The following is a 15,864-nucleotide window of genomic DNA, read 5'->3' as shown; positions in this document are numbered from 1 at the left end:
ACACACACATATATATCTCAAAGAATATGACGTCCTTTCAAAACAGCTTGAAATAGGGTTTTATATGAAGCAGAGCAGGAAACTACATCCACATCATCTCGACGTGTGGCTTTCACCTACCTCTTGCTCGGTGTCACCCTGCTCTGACACTCCGATTTCACTGGGCAGTTCGGCCAGATCCGTGACCCGAATGAGTCCATCGTGGAGGAAAATGGTCTCCTCCTTCACCGAGAGCCACTGGGACGAATCCACAGCCCCGGAGCCCATCGCTCTCCCCGCCTACGGCGCCGCCGACAGGGTCGAACATTAAAAACTTAGTGACAGAGAACGACACCAAGGGCTTACAGCCGGGCAAGCGAGTTACATCAGCCTGACAGTCGGTTGCTCGTTATTGAATGAAACGGCGGACCGGCAGATCCTCGGCGCTCATGCTAACAGCTATTCGCCGTAAGCTAGCATTAGCCAACACAGTGGGCGTGACACTCCTATTTAAAGCCGTTATTGTGTCGGTCCGTCAACACTGCCGAGCATACACTGACTTTACTGCATTTAAACAAAATCTCCTGTCCGACTAAAATCCTGCGCAAGAACAGCTAAGCTAACGGCCCGGCCGCTGTGTCACTGCTTGGGGAAGATAATGAGAATCTCCCAGCTGTCAGTACGACGCCATGTTTCCAAGGCCACCTACCTGCTCCCAACATGCACAGCGGCGCAGACGACAGGATATCAATAAAATAAATAAATAAATAAAAAGTTCGTGATGTGTTGCCAAGGTCGCTGATTAAAAGCGACTTTAGACATGATTTTCTTTTCTTTTTTTATGTGTGAGGTTGCTTAATAAGGGTTCAAGTGGCGCAGAATCCCTTTGCATTAAATATCCTCAAAATTCCACAAGTCTATAAATGTTGATGGAAAAACGTAACTGCTATCAGCAAAAATTATGCAGTAGCTGTATTACATTGTTATACCAGTTTTACTGTATGATTGTGAGACTTGGACACTGTGACCAAAGGCAACTGGATGTCTTTGTCCATTGCTGATAAAGTGCTTTCGTTGGCTACCCAGTGCCCACGTTAAATAATGAACCTTTTCTTCTTCGTCATCCAGCACATAGATACTGAGTGTTGAGGACCCCATTGGCTGGAGAAGACCAAGGAGACACCTAGGTTTCACCAGGCTGTGACAGATACATTAGAGATGTGGGGATGGACTGGTTGTCTGCCTGAGTGGTTTTCATCCAGGGTTTAAGGTAATTCTGTGGTGTCATGGATGCGGCAGTGTGCTGTACCAGTGTATGCTCCCAGGCTTATCTTGGTCGGTAGCTCTATTATCTGGAGGTGGGCGGATCGATCCTAATATCGATACCAACACTGGCATTGATACTGAACGATCCTCGTGTAAAAAGATCGATACTCAAGCTTTTTTCTCTCCCGCACGCACTGACTGCTGCGCACTCAGATTCATCAAAGTCTACTCTCTGTAAGAGCAGCACTGCGCTGTCACACAACACGGAGCAGCACGCCCTTGTATTGTGGTTTGTCAGCCCTCTACCTCATAAGATTTTATTTTAAGTTGTGTTGAGTGATATTGTTTTAAACAAAAATGTTGATTGTGATAATAAAGTAGTTTGTTGTCACATACAGTGTTTGGCAAAATTCTATCCTAGGTCTTTTGGATCCTTTGGATCTATAAAGCTTAAATATGAAAAAGTATCAGTATCGATATCGGCGATACTGGGTCTGTATTTACTTGGTACTGGATCAATACCAAAGTTCCCGGTATCGCCCATCTCTACTATTATCTTTATCTTTCAGTAGAACTGCAGTCAAAGGACTGTCCCCTCAGACGTTGTATCAGACAGTCGTGGTGAAGAAAGCGTTGAGCCAGAAGGCAAGAATCTGGATTTACCAATCAATTTACAAATAAGTATTTGATCCACTGTCGATTTTGCAGGTTTTCACACATACAAAGAATTGAGAAGTCTGTAAATTTTATTGTAGGTACACTTCAATGGTGAGAGACAGAATCTTTAAAAAAAAAAAAAAAATCAGAAAATCACATTGTATTATTTTTAAATAATTAATTTGCACTTTATTGCATGAAATAAGTATTTGATCACCTACCAAGTAATTCCCTTCAGCTGCTCCCTTGTTTGCATTTGGAGTCGCCGCAGCAAATCCAAGGTGGATCTGCATGTTGAATTGGCACAGGTTTTACGCCAGATGCCCTTCCTGATGCAACTCCACATTACATGGAGAAATGTGGCAGGGGTGGGATTTGAACCCAGAACCTTCTGAACTGAAACCAAGCACATTAACCACTTGGTCACCACCCCTGCATTTGATCACCTACCAACCAGCAAGAATCCGGTCTCTCACAGACCTATTAGTTTTTCTTTAAGAAGCCCTCCTATTCGGCGCTCATTACCTATATTAATTGCACCTGTTTGAACTTGTTACCTGTATAAAAGACACCTGTCCACACACTCAGTCAATCACACGCCAACCAATCTACCATGCCCAAGACCAAAGAGCTGTCTCAGGATGCCAGGGCCAAAATTGTAGACCTGCACAAGGCTGGGATGGACTACAGGACAATAGGAAAGCAGCTTGGTGAGAAGGCAACAACTGTTGGCGTAATTATTAGAAAATCAAAGAAATACAAGATGACTGTCATTCTTCCTCATTCTGGGGCTCCATGCAAGATATCTCCTCGTGGGGTAAGGATGATTCTGAGAAAGTCCAGAACCAGAACTACATGGGAGGACCTGGTCAATGACCTGAAGAGAGCTGGGACCACAGTCGCAAAGATTACATTAGTAACACACTACGCCATCATGGTTTAAAATCCTCCAGGGCAGCAAGGTCCCCCTGCTCAAGCCAGCACATGTTCAGGCCCATTTGAAGTTTGCCAGTGACCATCTAGATGATCCAGAAGAGGCATGTGAGAAGGTCATGTGATATGAGCCCAAAATAGAACTTTTTAGTATCAACTTCACTCGCCGTGTTTGGAGGACACAACAACCCCAAGAAAACCATCCCAGCCCTGAAGCATGGGGATGGAAACATCATTGTTGGGGGGTGCTTTTCTGCAAAGGGGACAGGACGACTGCACCATATTGAAGGGAGGATGGATGGGGTTGTATATCGCAAGATTTAGGAAAGCAACCTCCTTCCTTCAGTTAGAGCATTGATGATGTGTCGTGGCTGGGTCTTCCAGCATGACAATGACCTGAAACACACAGCCAGGGCAACTAAGAAGTGGTTCTGTAAGAAGCATTTCTAGGTCCTGGAGTGGCCTTGCCAGTTTCCAGACCTGAACTCAATAGAAAATCTTTGGAAGGCACTGAAACTCGAAACCTGAAAGATCTGGTGAAGATCTGTATGGAAGATTGGACCAAAATCCCTGCTGCAGTGTGCAAACTTGGTCAAGAACTACAGAAAACGTCTGACCTCTGTAATTATAAACAAAGATTTCTGTACCAAATATTAAGGTCTGTTTTTCTATTGTATCAAATACTTATTTCATGCAATAAAATGCAAATTATTTATTTAAAAATCATACAATGTGATTTTGATTTTTTTTTTTTTTTTTTTTTAGATTCTGTCTCTCACAGTTGAAGTCTACCTATGATAAAAATTACAGACCACCTCTCCATTCTTTGAAGGTGGGAAAACTTGCCAAATCGGCAGTGGATTAAATACTTATTTGCCTTATTGTTAGGAACTTCAACTAAAAGAACAAAGTCATGGACACAAGGGGTGAAATGAGCGTCCTCTGTTGGGTCTCTAGGCTAACATTCGGGGACAGGGTGAGTAGCTCAAATATCAGGGAGGGACTCAGAGTAGAGCTGCTGGTTCTTTGCATTAAAAGGAGCCAGCTGAAGTGGTTTGGGCAACTGGTGAGGATGCCCCCTGGTCGTGTCCCTAGCAAGGTCTTCTAGGCATGTCCAACTGGGAGAAGGTCCAGAAGAAGCACCAACTACCAACCAGGACCTATCCTGCTAGCTTCTGAGATATGGTTTTATCAAGCATATGCAGAGCAGATTGGTGGCCTTGAACTACAGCAATAACACCATTTTCATCAATTAAAAAAATACCCACACTAAAAGGTCACATGCAACAGGGCATAGCTTTTTTCAAATGCATGGTAAATGGATTTCCCAAATTGCCAGATGACATCCTTGTAGATGTTAACATGAGAATAATTTACTGGATAGCATCCAAATCATGAAAGGTCAGAATCAATGTTTCTAAATAAACAAACAAACCTGTCCTTTCCCTCTCATACATGGTCATAAAATAAATTTCAACCACCTGAGAGAACTTGCAAACACAATCGCCAACATGAGTTTTTGGGCAATTATACCTCCTCTGTTGGGAAGGTGTCGTAGCACGGACCCACAACAGGGGGCGCAAATGAACGGACAATGAATAAGCCAAAAACGGTAACAATTTAATGTTGCGATAATACACAACGAAACGTACTGTAATCTGCACAGTCAATTTAACACCAGGTGACGTGTGGGCAGGCTCGAAGATAGAAGACCCCCGACGAGAGAGAAGCTGCGTCCCACACGGCTTCCACCACCAACGGTCTGAAGAACACCGGAGCCGCCAAGTCCCGAGTCCCCAGGTGGCCTCTGTCTTCGGCTGTCGACCCTGGTACTGCTGGCAGAAAGCAGAAATATGATGAGTGAGTGTGAATCCGCACACTCAGTAAATCCACAGTTAATGAGGGAGGAAGCGCCTCCACCTCCAAGCACACACTCGTGCAGCTCCTGTTTGAGCACTTATCTGGGTGGGAGGTGTTGCGAAGCCGTCGCTGAACACCTCAAACGCCACCTCCACAGACGAGTCTCACCGACAGGAAAACGGCTGCAAAGAAGAGTTTAGACAGATATACAGTCTTAAGTTCACAGAGAAATTACCTTGGTAATGGTAGTCGATTTCTCGGCGGGGAGGTGGAGTTGCAGTCCGGCTTTTATGGTGGTGATGATGAACGAGTGACAGCTGGTGCAGAGGATGAGTGACAGCTGTCACTTCTTCTGGGTCTGGCGCCCTCTCGTGCTTGGAGCCCGCACTCCAAGCAGGGCGCCCTCTGGTGGTGGTGGGCCAGCAGTACCTCTTCAGCGGCCCACACAACAGGACCCCCCCCTCAACGGGCGCCTCCTGGCGTCCGACCAGGCTTGTCCGGATGTCTTGCGTAGAACTTGGCCAGGAGGGCCGGGTCCAGGATGAAGCTCCTCTTCACCCAGGAGCGTTCTTCAGGTCCATACCCCTCCTAGTCCACCAGATATTGGAAACCCCGGCCCTTACGACGGACGTCCAGGAGCCTGCGGACTGTCCAGGCAGGCTCCCCGTCAATGAGCCGGGCAGGAGGCGGCGTAGGTCCCGGAGTACAGAGGGGCGAGGTGTGGTGTGGTTTGAGATGGGAAACATGAAAGACAGGGTGAATCCGCAGTGAAGCCGGGAGTTGAAGCTTCACTGCGGCCGGGTTGATGATCTTGAGGATCTTAAAGGGTCCAATGAATCTGTCTTTCAACTTTGGGGAGTCGACACACAAAGGGATGTCCTTGGTCGAGAGCCACACCTCCTGCCCGGGCTGGTATGTGGGGGCCGGGGAACGCCGGCGGTCCGCATGGGCCTTGGCCCTCGTCCGGGCCTTTGCCCTCGTCCGGGCCTTTAACAGGGCAGAGCGGGCGGCCCGCCACACCCGGCGGCACCTCCTGAGGTGGGCCTGGACCGAGGGCACACCGACCTCTCCCTCCACCAGCGGGAACAATGGGGGCTGGTACCCCAAACATGCCTCGTGCAGCTCCTGTTTGAGCACTTATCTGGGTGGGAGGTGTTGCGAAGCCGTCGCTGAACACCTCAAACGCCACCTCCACAGACGAGTCTCACCGACAGGAAAACGGCTGCAAAGAAGAGTTTAGACAGATACACAGTCTTAAGTTCACAGAGAAATTACCTTGGTAATGGTAGTCGATTTCTCGGCGGGGAGGTGGAGTTGCAGTCCGGCTTTTATGGTGGTGATGATGAACGAGTGACAGCTGGTGCAGAGGATGAGTGACAGCTGTCACTTCTTCTGGGTCTGGCGCCCTCTCGTGCTTGGAGCCCGCACTCCAAGCAGGGCGCCCTCTGGTGGTGGTGGGCCAGCAGTACCTCCTCTTCAGCGGCCCACACAACATCCTCGTCTCAGTGCAAAGTGCATGACTGCTTGTTCTTAATTTAGTAAGTGCAGCATCAGGGACATTGTTTAAATATGGTTCGTAAGTCATAGTGTATTTTAGTTGTGAATACAGTCTACGTTTACCATTAGCATCACCAATTTTAGCATATAAACTCTGCAAAGGTTCACATATTTTATGAGGAACACTTATATTCTGTAACTTTTGAGTTCCTGATTTGAGAGATATGCTCACTGTTGGCATTGACATGCACTGTAATTTAGGCTCATAAAGCAAACTATTCTCAAGATGGTTTATCAAATTATTTTTATATTTAAAAGGCTAATTTAATCACCGAATCCCTCATGGAAAAAGCCCCAGTTCCCCACAGGTAGCTGCATGAGGCAAATAATTATGTAAACCCAACGTATATCGAGCAAAATTAGTTTGTACTGTTTCTAATAGTTTGATTTAACATAAACTTGCAAAACAGTGGAACAACCTAAATGTTTGCCACATGCAGAACAATCTGCTTTATCAACACATGAACTAGACTTACAGCTGTTCTAGGTTGGTCGTCTTAATATCTACCAATTGTTTAATTTAAAACATGCATTTCTGGCCTTAATTTACAGATTATTTACAGCTCATTTAATTGAGCCTGGATTACAAAAATACAGACTTTAATATTTGTAACTTTTAACACATTCACTCTCATTTACCTATATATAAAACTCTCACAGCAATGTAATTACTGCTTTACTTATTAAAAACCACAACCTTAGCTTTTGCAAAATTCATCTTGAGCTTCCATTTAGTACAATACCTATGTAGCTTATCGAGACATTTTTGCAGCCCTTCCTGCGTTTTTGACAACATAACTACACTGTCCACATACGTGAGACACTGCAATGAATTAGATCATAGGCTAATCGGGTCCATTTTGCATTACACCCATTTTGGCGTCTCTTCACTGGCTTTGTGTTCCTGTGAGATCACATTTTAAGGATCTGTTACTAACCTAGAAAACTGTTCACAGACTGGCGCCTCCCTACTTAAACCTTACGTACCGGCCCGGGCTGTTATGGTTCGGGCGTGAGTGAATGGCGAACCCAGAAGCAGCTGAGCAAGAGTAAGAAGTCAGAACACAGATTTATTTACAGAATGGGTTTACAGATGAGTAAAGTGCTAATGTGCAAGGCTGTCTAGCCGTGTGGACACTGGCCCGCTCAGCAGTGGAACCAGGGGAACCGCAGCCCAGATGTCTTCGGTTCTGATGGGATGGATCTGGAGCCAGGTGGCTGCCTGCAAGCTGTCAACACCATCTGGAGAAGATACACAGGTGAGTAAGTGCTGGGCTGAATCAATTCCACAGATAAGTGGACTGTTTCTTTCTCTTTTTGCTCTGTATGCACCACTCTGCATTTAATCATTAGTGATCGATCTCTGCTCCCCTCCACAGCATGTCTTTTTCCTGGTTCTCTCCCTCAGCCCCAACCAGTCCCAGCAGAAGACTGCCTCCCTGAGCCTGGTTCTGCTGGAGGTTTCTTCCTGTTAAAAGGGAGTTTTTCCTTCCCACTGTAGCCAAGTGCTTGCTCACAGGGGGTCGTTTTGACCGTTGGGGTTTTACATAATTATTGTATGGCCTTGCCTTACAATATAAAGCGCCTTGGGGCAACTGTTTGTTGTGATTTGGCGCTATATAAAAAAATTGATTGATTGATAAGTAATCACTGGTGGCAGATTGTCTTAGCCGAGTCCTGTGTGCTGAAGAGAGCTGAAGCTGTGAAATGCTGCTGCAAAAAACAGAGCTAGAGGAAACTCTGACAGACTGCAGAACAAAAATACTGAACAATAATCAGGAGCATGAAAGCTCAGTATTACCCCAGTATAAGTCTGGAGCATGGGAGCTCAGAAATAACCAGAATAAGTTTTGTGTAGGAAAGATAAGCCAGTTACTGTGGAAGGTACGCTGAGTTTCTGGCGAGGATGGAGTGAAGAGCCGGGGTTCATATACAACTGCTGATGAGATGTGAATCAGTTGTGTTGATCAGCTTGAGGTGGGCCACCTGTGCAGAGAAAGGAGAGAGAGCAGCAGCAGCAGGAACAGAGCAGGTAGCCCACAACACGGGTCTGCGTTCTCAGGGTGCAGGACTACTTTGTGTCCCTAGGGAGAATAAAAAGTCTGCGGGTCACAGAGCTTTCTCTTATCGTGCACCTGCTTTGTGGAATGATCTCCCTGCATCAATCAAACTGTCAGATTCTGTAGCGACTTTCAAGTCCAGACTTAAGACGCACTTGTTTTCCCTTTTGTATGGCTAGCATACTGGCATAGTATGTTACTATGCTTTTTACCCTTTTAAATTAATTTTATTAGTAAAGAGAGCGGCCCGCGGGCTCAACTTTATCTAAAGTCTGAGTCTTTTAGTGAAGCTTAGGGCTAGTGGCCAACAATTACCTTGGTATTTCTTCTGTTTTTCTTGTTGCTAAATGCTGATCAATTATACTGTATTTGTTGTCTTTCTGTCACCTGATTCAGTTTTTTCCTTTCTGTTTAAGGTGCAGCTCCATCCAGAGATGGGAATGGCTGTTTTCTTCTGCAGGCCTCCAGTCTTGTGCACCAGCATGGACTCCCAAAATCTCCTGTATAATTTCCTGTATTGTCTATTGTGTCCGTAGCATGGCCCAAGCAGAGGGTCACCCCTTTGAGTCTGGTCTGCTTGAGGTTTCTTCCTTAAATCATCAGTGGGAGTTTTTCCTTACCGCTGTCGCCTGTGTGCGGTTCTAGAGGTTGGTAAGGTTAGAATGGAAGGAAGCGGTGTGGAGGCTCAAAGCTGAGGACAGATAGGTTCATACCAGAGGTGGGACGAAGTCTCTCTCAAGCCATGAATCAGCAAGTCCCAAATCAAGTCTCAAGTCAGCTTGCAAATAATTGGTGGTCATTATGACTTGAGACTTGACTTGGGACTTGCTGATTCATGACTTGAGACAGCCTTCGTCCCACCTCTGGTTCATACCATGGAAATAGAGACCTGGAATGGACGTCACGTGACTAGCGGTGTGCCGCATGGTGGCCATTACTAAGGGTGGAAAGAGCGCCTTGAGCCAGTTAAGACACCTGTTAAACAGAAGCGAAATGAGGGGGGAAAAGGCAGCCAGTGCTTCCCCATCAACTGCACCAACTAAAAAACAAATTCTCGAATAGTAAAATGAACTGTGCAAGAGTCTTAATGTAATTATGTAAAACAAATGCCTATTTTAAAGTCATTATGTCGCAATTTAATATCGACATACAGAGACTATAACGCAACGCCATAAGTTCTTTTCATTAAGCTACGTTCACATGCATAGAAATACAGAAACAAAAATGTTTATATATATATATATATATATATATATATATATATATATATATATATATATACACACACACACACACATACATACATACGTACATACATACTGAGGGTCAAAAGTCAAATTCTGAATGGCTTTATATCTACTTGTAATAAAATGTTAGTAAAAAATCATATATATGTTGTCATTAAAAGACTAGCAGTAATATTACAGTGGAAAAAGCAGCAAGATAAATGAGCACAATGGCAAGGCATATTTCAGATTTATATTTTAATACATAAGGATTGTTTATCCAGACATGTATGGGTTCGTTAGAGCTTTTAATCAGCCTGAATACAACTTACAAGGCCTCATTTATAAAAATCCATCGAGAAATATGATGACAGGAAAAAAAAAAACATCACAGTAAATGAACAGAATGGCATATTTTTCCCCAAATTTCCACACTTTACATAAAACATTTTTTTTTCTTACCCAGTCATGTATGGGTTCATTAGAAAGATCAATTAAAGAACTTTAAAACAAGGCTACTTTTATTAAAATCTGTTAACAAATTTTACATAAAAGGTTTTTTTTCACCCACACATGCATAGGTTCATTGGAAAGAGCTTTTAGGGGGCTTTAAAACAAGCCTACATTTATTAAAATCTGTTAAGAAATAGCGACGCTAGTCAGTTTATTATTGATGATCTGCACATTTCCACCCTTACTAATGGCACCTTCCTGTCCTGAGCAACGCTAATAGATTGAGGCGCGCACGTCCATTCCACTCTATATTTCCATGGTTCATACTCTGACTCTCTGAGGGCAGTTTGTCAAAGTCTCTGATCCAGTAGCAGATGTGTTGTGAGAGTCTGAAGTCCAAAGGTTTTGTGACCAGTCTGTTTGGTACGATGGTACTAAAAGCAGAGCTGAAGTCTATGAAGAGCAGTCTGTCGTAGCTCCCCCGCTGTTCCAGGTGTGTTAGTGTGGAGGGCTGTAGCCATGGTATCCTCTGTGGACCAATTTGCTGTTTGAGTCAAATATAGGCGGCAGGCTTGTTGTGATGTTACTCCAGAGGGTTTCACGAAACACTTTAGAACAATGGCTGTAAGTGCCACTGGCACTTTACCAGTCTTCAGTCCTGGATGACAACCACACAGGCAAGGAATCGGTCCTTCCACACCTCCCGAAAGCAGTCTTCTATCTGCTGCAGCCAGGTGAAAATGTCCATTCCTCACATGCAAAAGACACTCTAGTTGTGACTCACAAAGCACCTACTAGTGTGAAGCAAAGTCATTCCAGTGGTCAACAGTAAGGCCCTTTATTATCATTTTTTTTTTTCAGGCAAATGGGAAGTTCATTTTTTTCAGATTTGTCACTCAAAAACTATCGCAATGGTGACAAAACAAACAAACAAACACAAAAAATCTGTGATAGCAGATTAGACAAATGTTTGGTTCTTTGAAGTTAATGAGTAGTTTGTAAATTGCCGTATATTATAAGTTAGTCGTTTGTGATTTATTGTTGCCATAGAAACAAATCCCATGAGGAGTGTTTCTCTTTCCCCACCGAAAATGATGAAACTGCTTAAAAATGGATGAATCATTTAGATGCTGTCTCAGCATTTTTTAATTTATTTATTTGTAATTGTCAGGGTTTGAGTTTTTGTTTGGTTTTCTGTTTTATTTTGTTCTGTTAGTTATTTTTTATTTTTCATTGGTTTTGGTTTGTTTGCAGCCAGTCTGCTCTGTGTCAGCCTGATCCCGTCAGATCTCAGAAGCTAAGCAGTGCGGCATCTGGTTAGTACTTGGATGAGTGACCTCTTGGGCACCAGCGTGTTGTATGGCTGGGGGGCCTGGCTGCCTTTTTGTTTCTGTCTTTTGGTTTTCCTTCCAGGTGGCTTGCATTTGGGACTGAGTGGCTGTGTAGCTGAGGTTATCAGGACCTCACCCTGATCACCTGCGGCTCGTCAGGACTCACAGCTGTGGTGCATCTATATGGATTGGAACATGGTGGCATTTAAGACTGGAGTATACAGTGTGTATTTGCCAGAGACTCGACCTTGTGACCAGACGGGTGAGATCGTCGTCTCGGGAGCCATCTCATCATCAGTGGATGCAGAGAACGTCCAGGGTTTGATGCACGGTCTGTGAAAGAGGAGGGGGTGAGGTCTCACGCTCGTCAGCACACTTCCTGAGGTACGTTAGATTTTGTGACTAACGTTTATACAGTCAGTAAATGTGGTGTCCTCACACCTTATTATATTGAGCTGTACGTTAGTCATGTATCGGCTTCCACTGCAGTGTTTTGTGAACTGGATGTTCCATGCCTGCAGGTTGGGAAGCTGATTAGTAATTAAGCCAGGAAGTGTTTGCTGTTTATGTACACCTTTGAGTGGTCTCTCTGTGTGTAGAGTGTGGACTCACATAATGGTTCCTTCTTTCACAGACTCGGTTTGTTGCGGCCACCTGGGGGGTGTCGGCGGGGTCCTTGGGTCCGAACGGCTTCTGGCTCCGGACCGTTAGCGCTGCTGGGAGCACACCGTATCACCACCACACCAGACCGCACATTCTTTTGTTGTTTTGTATCACTTCACTGTTATGTATTAAATTCAGTTAGCCTTTGTACCGTGCTCTGCTTATTTCATACTGGGTCCTTCAAACGCTGGTCGGTTCTCCGAGCTGCGTCCGACACATAACACAGCGGCTGTGTGTGTTTCTCCAGGTAAAACTGGAGTTGCGTCAGGAAGGGAATCCGGCGTAGAACTTGTGGCAAATACCAGTGCGGATCTGGCTCTATCCGACAACAGCAGCACTAGTTTTGGTTTGTTTATTCTTTTGCTGAGGTTTTCTGCTTGGTTCTGTCTGTCTCTGCTTCTCTTGTCTTTCTCTTTGGTTCTTGGTGATGGGTGTTACTCTCTCTCTTGCTGACAACACCCTGGTTCTGGTGCTTTCCATGCACACCTGTACCTGATTTGCTGATTGTCACCAGGGATTATATGAGCTCACTGGGTGTGTTTGTCCCTTGCCAGTTTGTTGTGCCTTGTGCCTTCATTCCAGCCCTGTTCCTGTTGGTATTCCTGCCTGCCTCATTGTGTGTACCTGACCTCCAGCCTGTTGCCTTGACCATGCCGTTTGCCTGATGTTTTTTGTACTGCTGTTTTTTCTGGACTGCTTACTCATCTACTGACCTCTGCTATCCACCGCAGTAAAGCCTTTTAAAAACCAGAGCAGTTTGTATGAGCCGTGCATTTGTGTCCTGCAATTCCTGACCATCCAGCCTGATAGTAATTTTTCCTCTGTACACAACCACCATGCAGCTGACACAATCAATATAGTCAATATAATAAATATTTGTATAGAATCTCAGTTTATAACAAGGGGTTAAAAAATATATCACATAAACCAAGTAAGAATTAGTCATTTGTTTTTTATACATACAGTCAGGTACATCAGTATTTGCACAATAAGTTTTTGCTTTTGCCTCTGTACACTACCACAATGGAAATGAAGGGATCAAGATGAGACTGAAATGTAGAGGTTCATCTTTAATTCAAAGTGTTCACCAGTAATATTGGCAAGACATATTTTGTACAAAAGCCAGTTTATTAACATTGAAACTGTATTACCTAGGTATTATTATGAATTCGCTTGGAAAAATGTAATGCATAAGTATTTCAAATCTTAGGGGATTTTGGAAAATAATTCTTCACAAATAGTGCAATAGTGATTTGAATGCTTTTATTTCCTTTAATTGCAAAAGTCCCAGAGAGAATAGCTGGTATAATATTGCTTCTTTTACACTTTTCACAGACATGAAGCTTGTTTTCTTCCTGGGATCTGGCAACACTGCACCACAACACCGCAACACTGGTGTTTCAATTAACCTACAGGACAATGTTTCCATTTTTAATTTATGTAGCATGCAATAGACTTAATACCTTTGATTTGTTTTATTTTATTCTGGAATTACCTAAATATTTATTAATTAAACTAGAAGGACATTGAAGAAAGATTCACAAAAGGACATAAATATCAAATAATCTCTTCATTTCCTTGCACTGGAACAATTTAAGGCTTGTTCAACAAAAATACATATGAGCGCATGGGTGAGTGGGTTAGTATATCCCACCCATCTTGTTTAAGTAATAATTCACACATAATACATTGTGTAATCTTGTAACTAACCAAATTGAAAGAGCACGTAAGGATGAAGTTAACTTTGATGTATCAGATCAATCAAAAAATTTATTTTAATTTGGTTATGTAAAAAAAAAAAAAAAACAGACCTGTCTGCCACCTACTCAATATTTCCATCGACTGGACGGTTTAGGAACATGCATCCATGTCAAATGATAAATCACCACGCACTGGATAGTTCCGGAATGTGCACCCATATCAAATTATGAATTTCATATTTAAAGGCTACAGTCATCGTAGGGTCTGTATGTGCATTAGCACATACTTTGCTTCTAAAATAAATTTAATAATCCCACTTCCACATGGGTTCACTACTCGCAAGGAGAGGAAAGGGTCTAGTGCACTGTTTTACGGGAAGCGGACAAGTCCCTGTGCTGGACATGATCTGACACTCAGTTATTGTACTTGACTCTTGGAACGTCACCTCTCTAGTGGGGAGCCTGAGCTTGTGCGGGAGACTGTGTGATTCCAACTAGAAATAGTTGGGCATACGTCCATGCACAGCGTGGGCTTTGGAACCAAACTCTGGGAGAGAGGCTGGATTTTATCTTTAGCCAGGGTTGTCCAGGATGAGAATCACTGGGCAGGTGTGGGGATACTCGCACGTCCCCGACTGGATGCTGTTATTTTGGAGTTTTTCCCAGTGAATGACAGGCCTGCCTCAATGCATCTTTGTGTCACAGACAGGAATCTGACTGTTGCTTGTGCATATGTACCAAACAGCAATTCAGAGCCATTTTTGAGACTGTTGGTGGGATCTGAGAAAAGAGCCCTGCTGGTAACTTATTACTTCTACTGGGGCACTTCAATGCTAGCATGGGCAGTGATGGATAACCTTGGAGGAGAGTGACTGGGAGGAATGTGTTCCATGATCTGATTTCAATTGGTGTAGTATTGTTGGACTTCTGTGTTGGTCATGGATTGTCCATAACAAGCACCTTGTGTGAGCACAAGGGTGTTCACAAGTAACAACTGTACTTATGAACACCCTTTGGTCAGAAGTCAAAAAACAATTTTGTAGTCATGTCATTAGACCTGTGACTGTGTGTCTTGTGTACTCAAGTGACGAGAGGGGCATAGCTGTCAACTGATCACCAAGTGGGGATGACTAGGGTCAGATGGTGGGGTAAGCCACCGAACCGACCTGGATGTCCTAAATATGTTGTGAGAGTTTTCTGGGAATCTTTGGATGGCCTTCAACTCACACCTCAAAAAAAAAAAAAAAAAAAAAAAAAAAAAACAAACTTCACCTATATCTTGAGGCAGGTTGGGGACATGGAATCAGAGTAGTCCATGTTCAAGACTTCCAATGTTGAGGCAGCTGCTTTGAGCTGTCGCCAGAAGGTTGACAAATTGTTTCGGCGGCAACCCAAGAACCCACCGGTGGACACCTGCGGTGAGGGAAGCAGTCAGGCTGAAGAAGGAGACCTTTCATGTATAGTTGGCCTCCAAAATCATCAGATGTGTACCAGGCAGAAGGACTGCAGCCTTAGTGGTGGCTGAGGCAAAAACTGGGGTATGGGAAGAGTTTGGGAAGGCCATGGAGAATGACTTTTGGTCAGCCTTGAAGCCGTTCTGGCATACAGTCAGGTGACTCAGAAAAGGGAGGCAGTTCTTAGCCCAGGCTGTGTTCAGCAAAGGAGAGCTACCAACCTGGATTGAGGATATCATCAAGTGGTGGAAAGAACACTTTGAAGATCTCCTTAACCCTACTGACATACCCTCCATTGAGGAGGGAGGGATAGAAGATTCTGGCAACATCTCCCTACGGAGGTCACCAAGGTAGTTAAAAAAAAAAAAAAAAAAAAAAAAATCAAAAATAACTCCTCTGTGGCAAGTTGCCGTGAGCAGATGAGATTCACCCTGAGATGCTGACATCTCCGGATATTGTTGGGCTGTCATTACTGACATGCCTACACAATGCTGCAAGGAAATCAGAAGTATCTCAGGGTAGGCAAACTTTAAATAAAGGAATCACACTTCTCAGCCCCCCTGGGTTAAGCCTATGCCAGGGTACTCGAGAGGAGAGTTAGTCAAACCTCAGATTCAGGTGGCGCAATGTGGGTTCGATCCTGGTTATGGAACGATGGACCAACATTTTACTCTCCCAAGGCTATTATAAGGGGCTTGGGAGTATGACCCACAAGTCTACATGTT

The 15,864-nt window shown here is 44.2% G+C and overlaps 1 protein-coding gene across 2 annotated transcripts in view; it reads right to left on the bottom strand.

Annotated features, from left to right (window-relative positions):
- The window catches only part of LOC117510247 (probable E3 ubiquitin-protein ligase HECTD4), a 128,600-nt gene extending 127,900 nt beyond the window's left edge, over positions 1-700 (bottom strand). For both annotated transcript variants that reach the window (XM_034169886.1, XM_034169887.1), the window contains exon 1: positions 121-700. In XM_034169886.1, coding sequence (XP_034025777.1) covers positions 121-267 — 147 coding nt within the window. In that variant the 5' untranslated portion in view covers positions 268-700. The remainder of the gene's footprint in view (positions 1-120) is intronic.
- Positions 701-15,864: the final 15,164 nt, after the last annotated feature.

The sequence above is a fragment of the Thalassophryne amazonica genome, chromosome 5, assembly GCF_902500255.1.
Source record: "Thalassophryne amazonica chromosome 5, fThaAma1.1, whole genome shotgun sequence".
Taxonomy (NCBI): domain Eukaryota; kingdom Metazoa; phylum Chordata; class Actinopteri; order Batrachoidiformes; family Batrachoididae; genus Thalassophryne; species Thalassophryne amazonica.
Note: the sequence above shows the minus strand (reverse complement) of the source record. Positions and strands in the feature narration are given on the sequence as shown.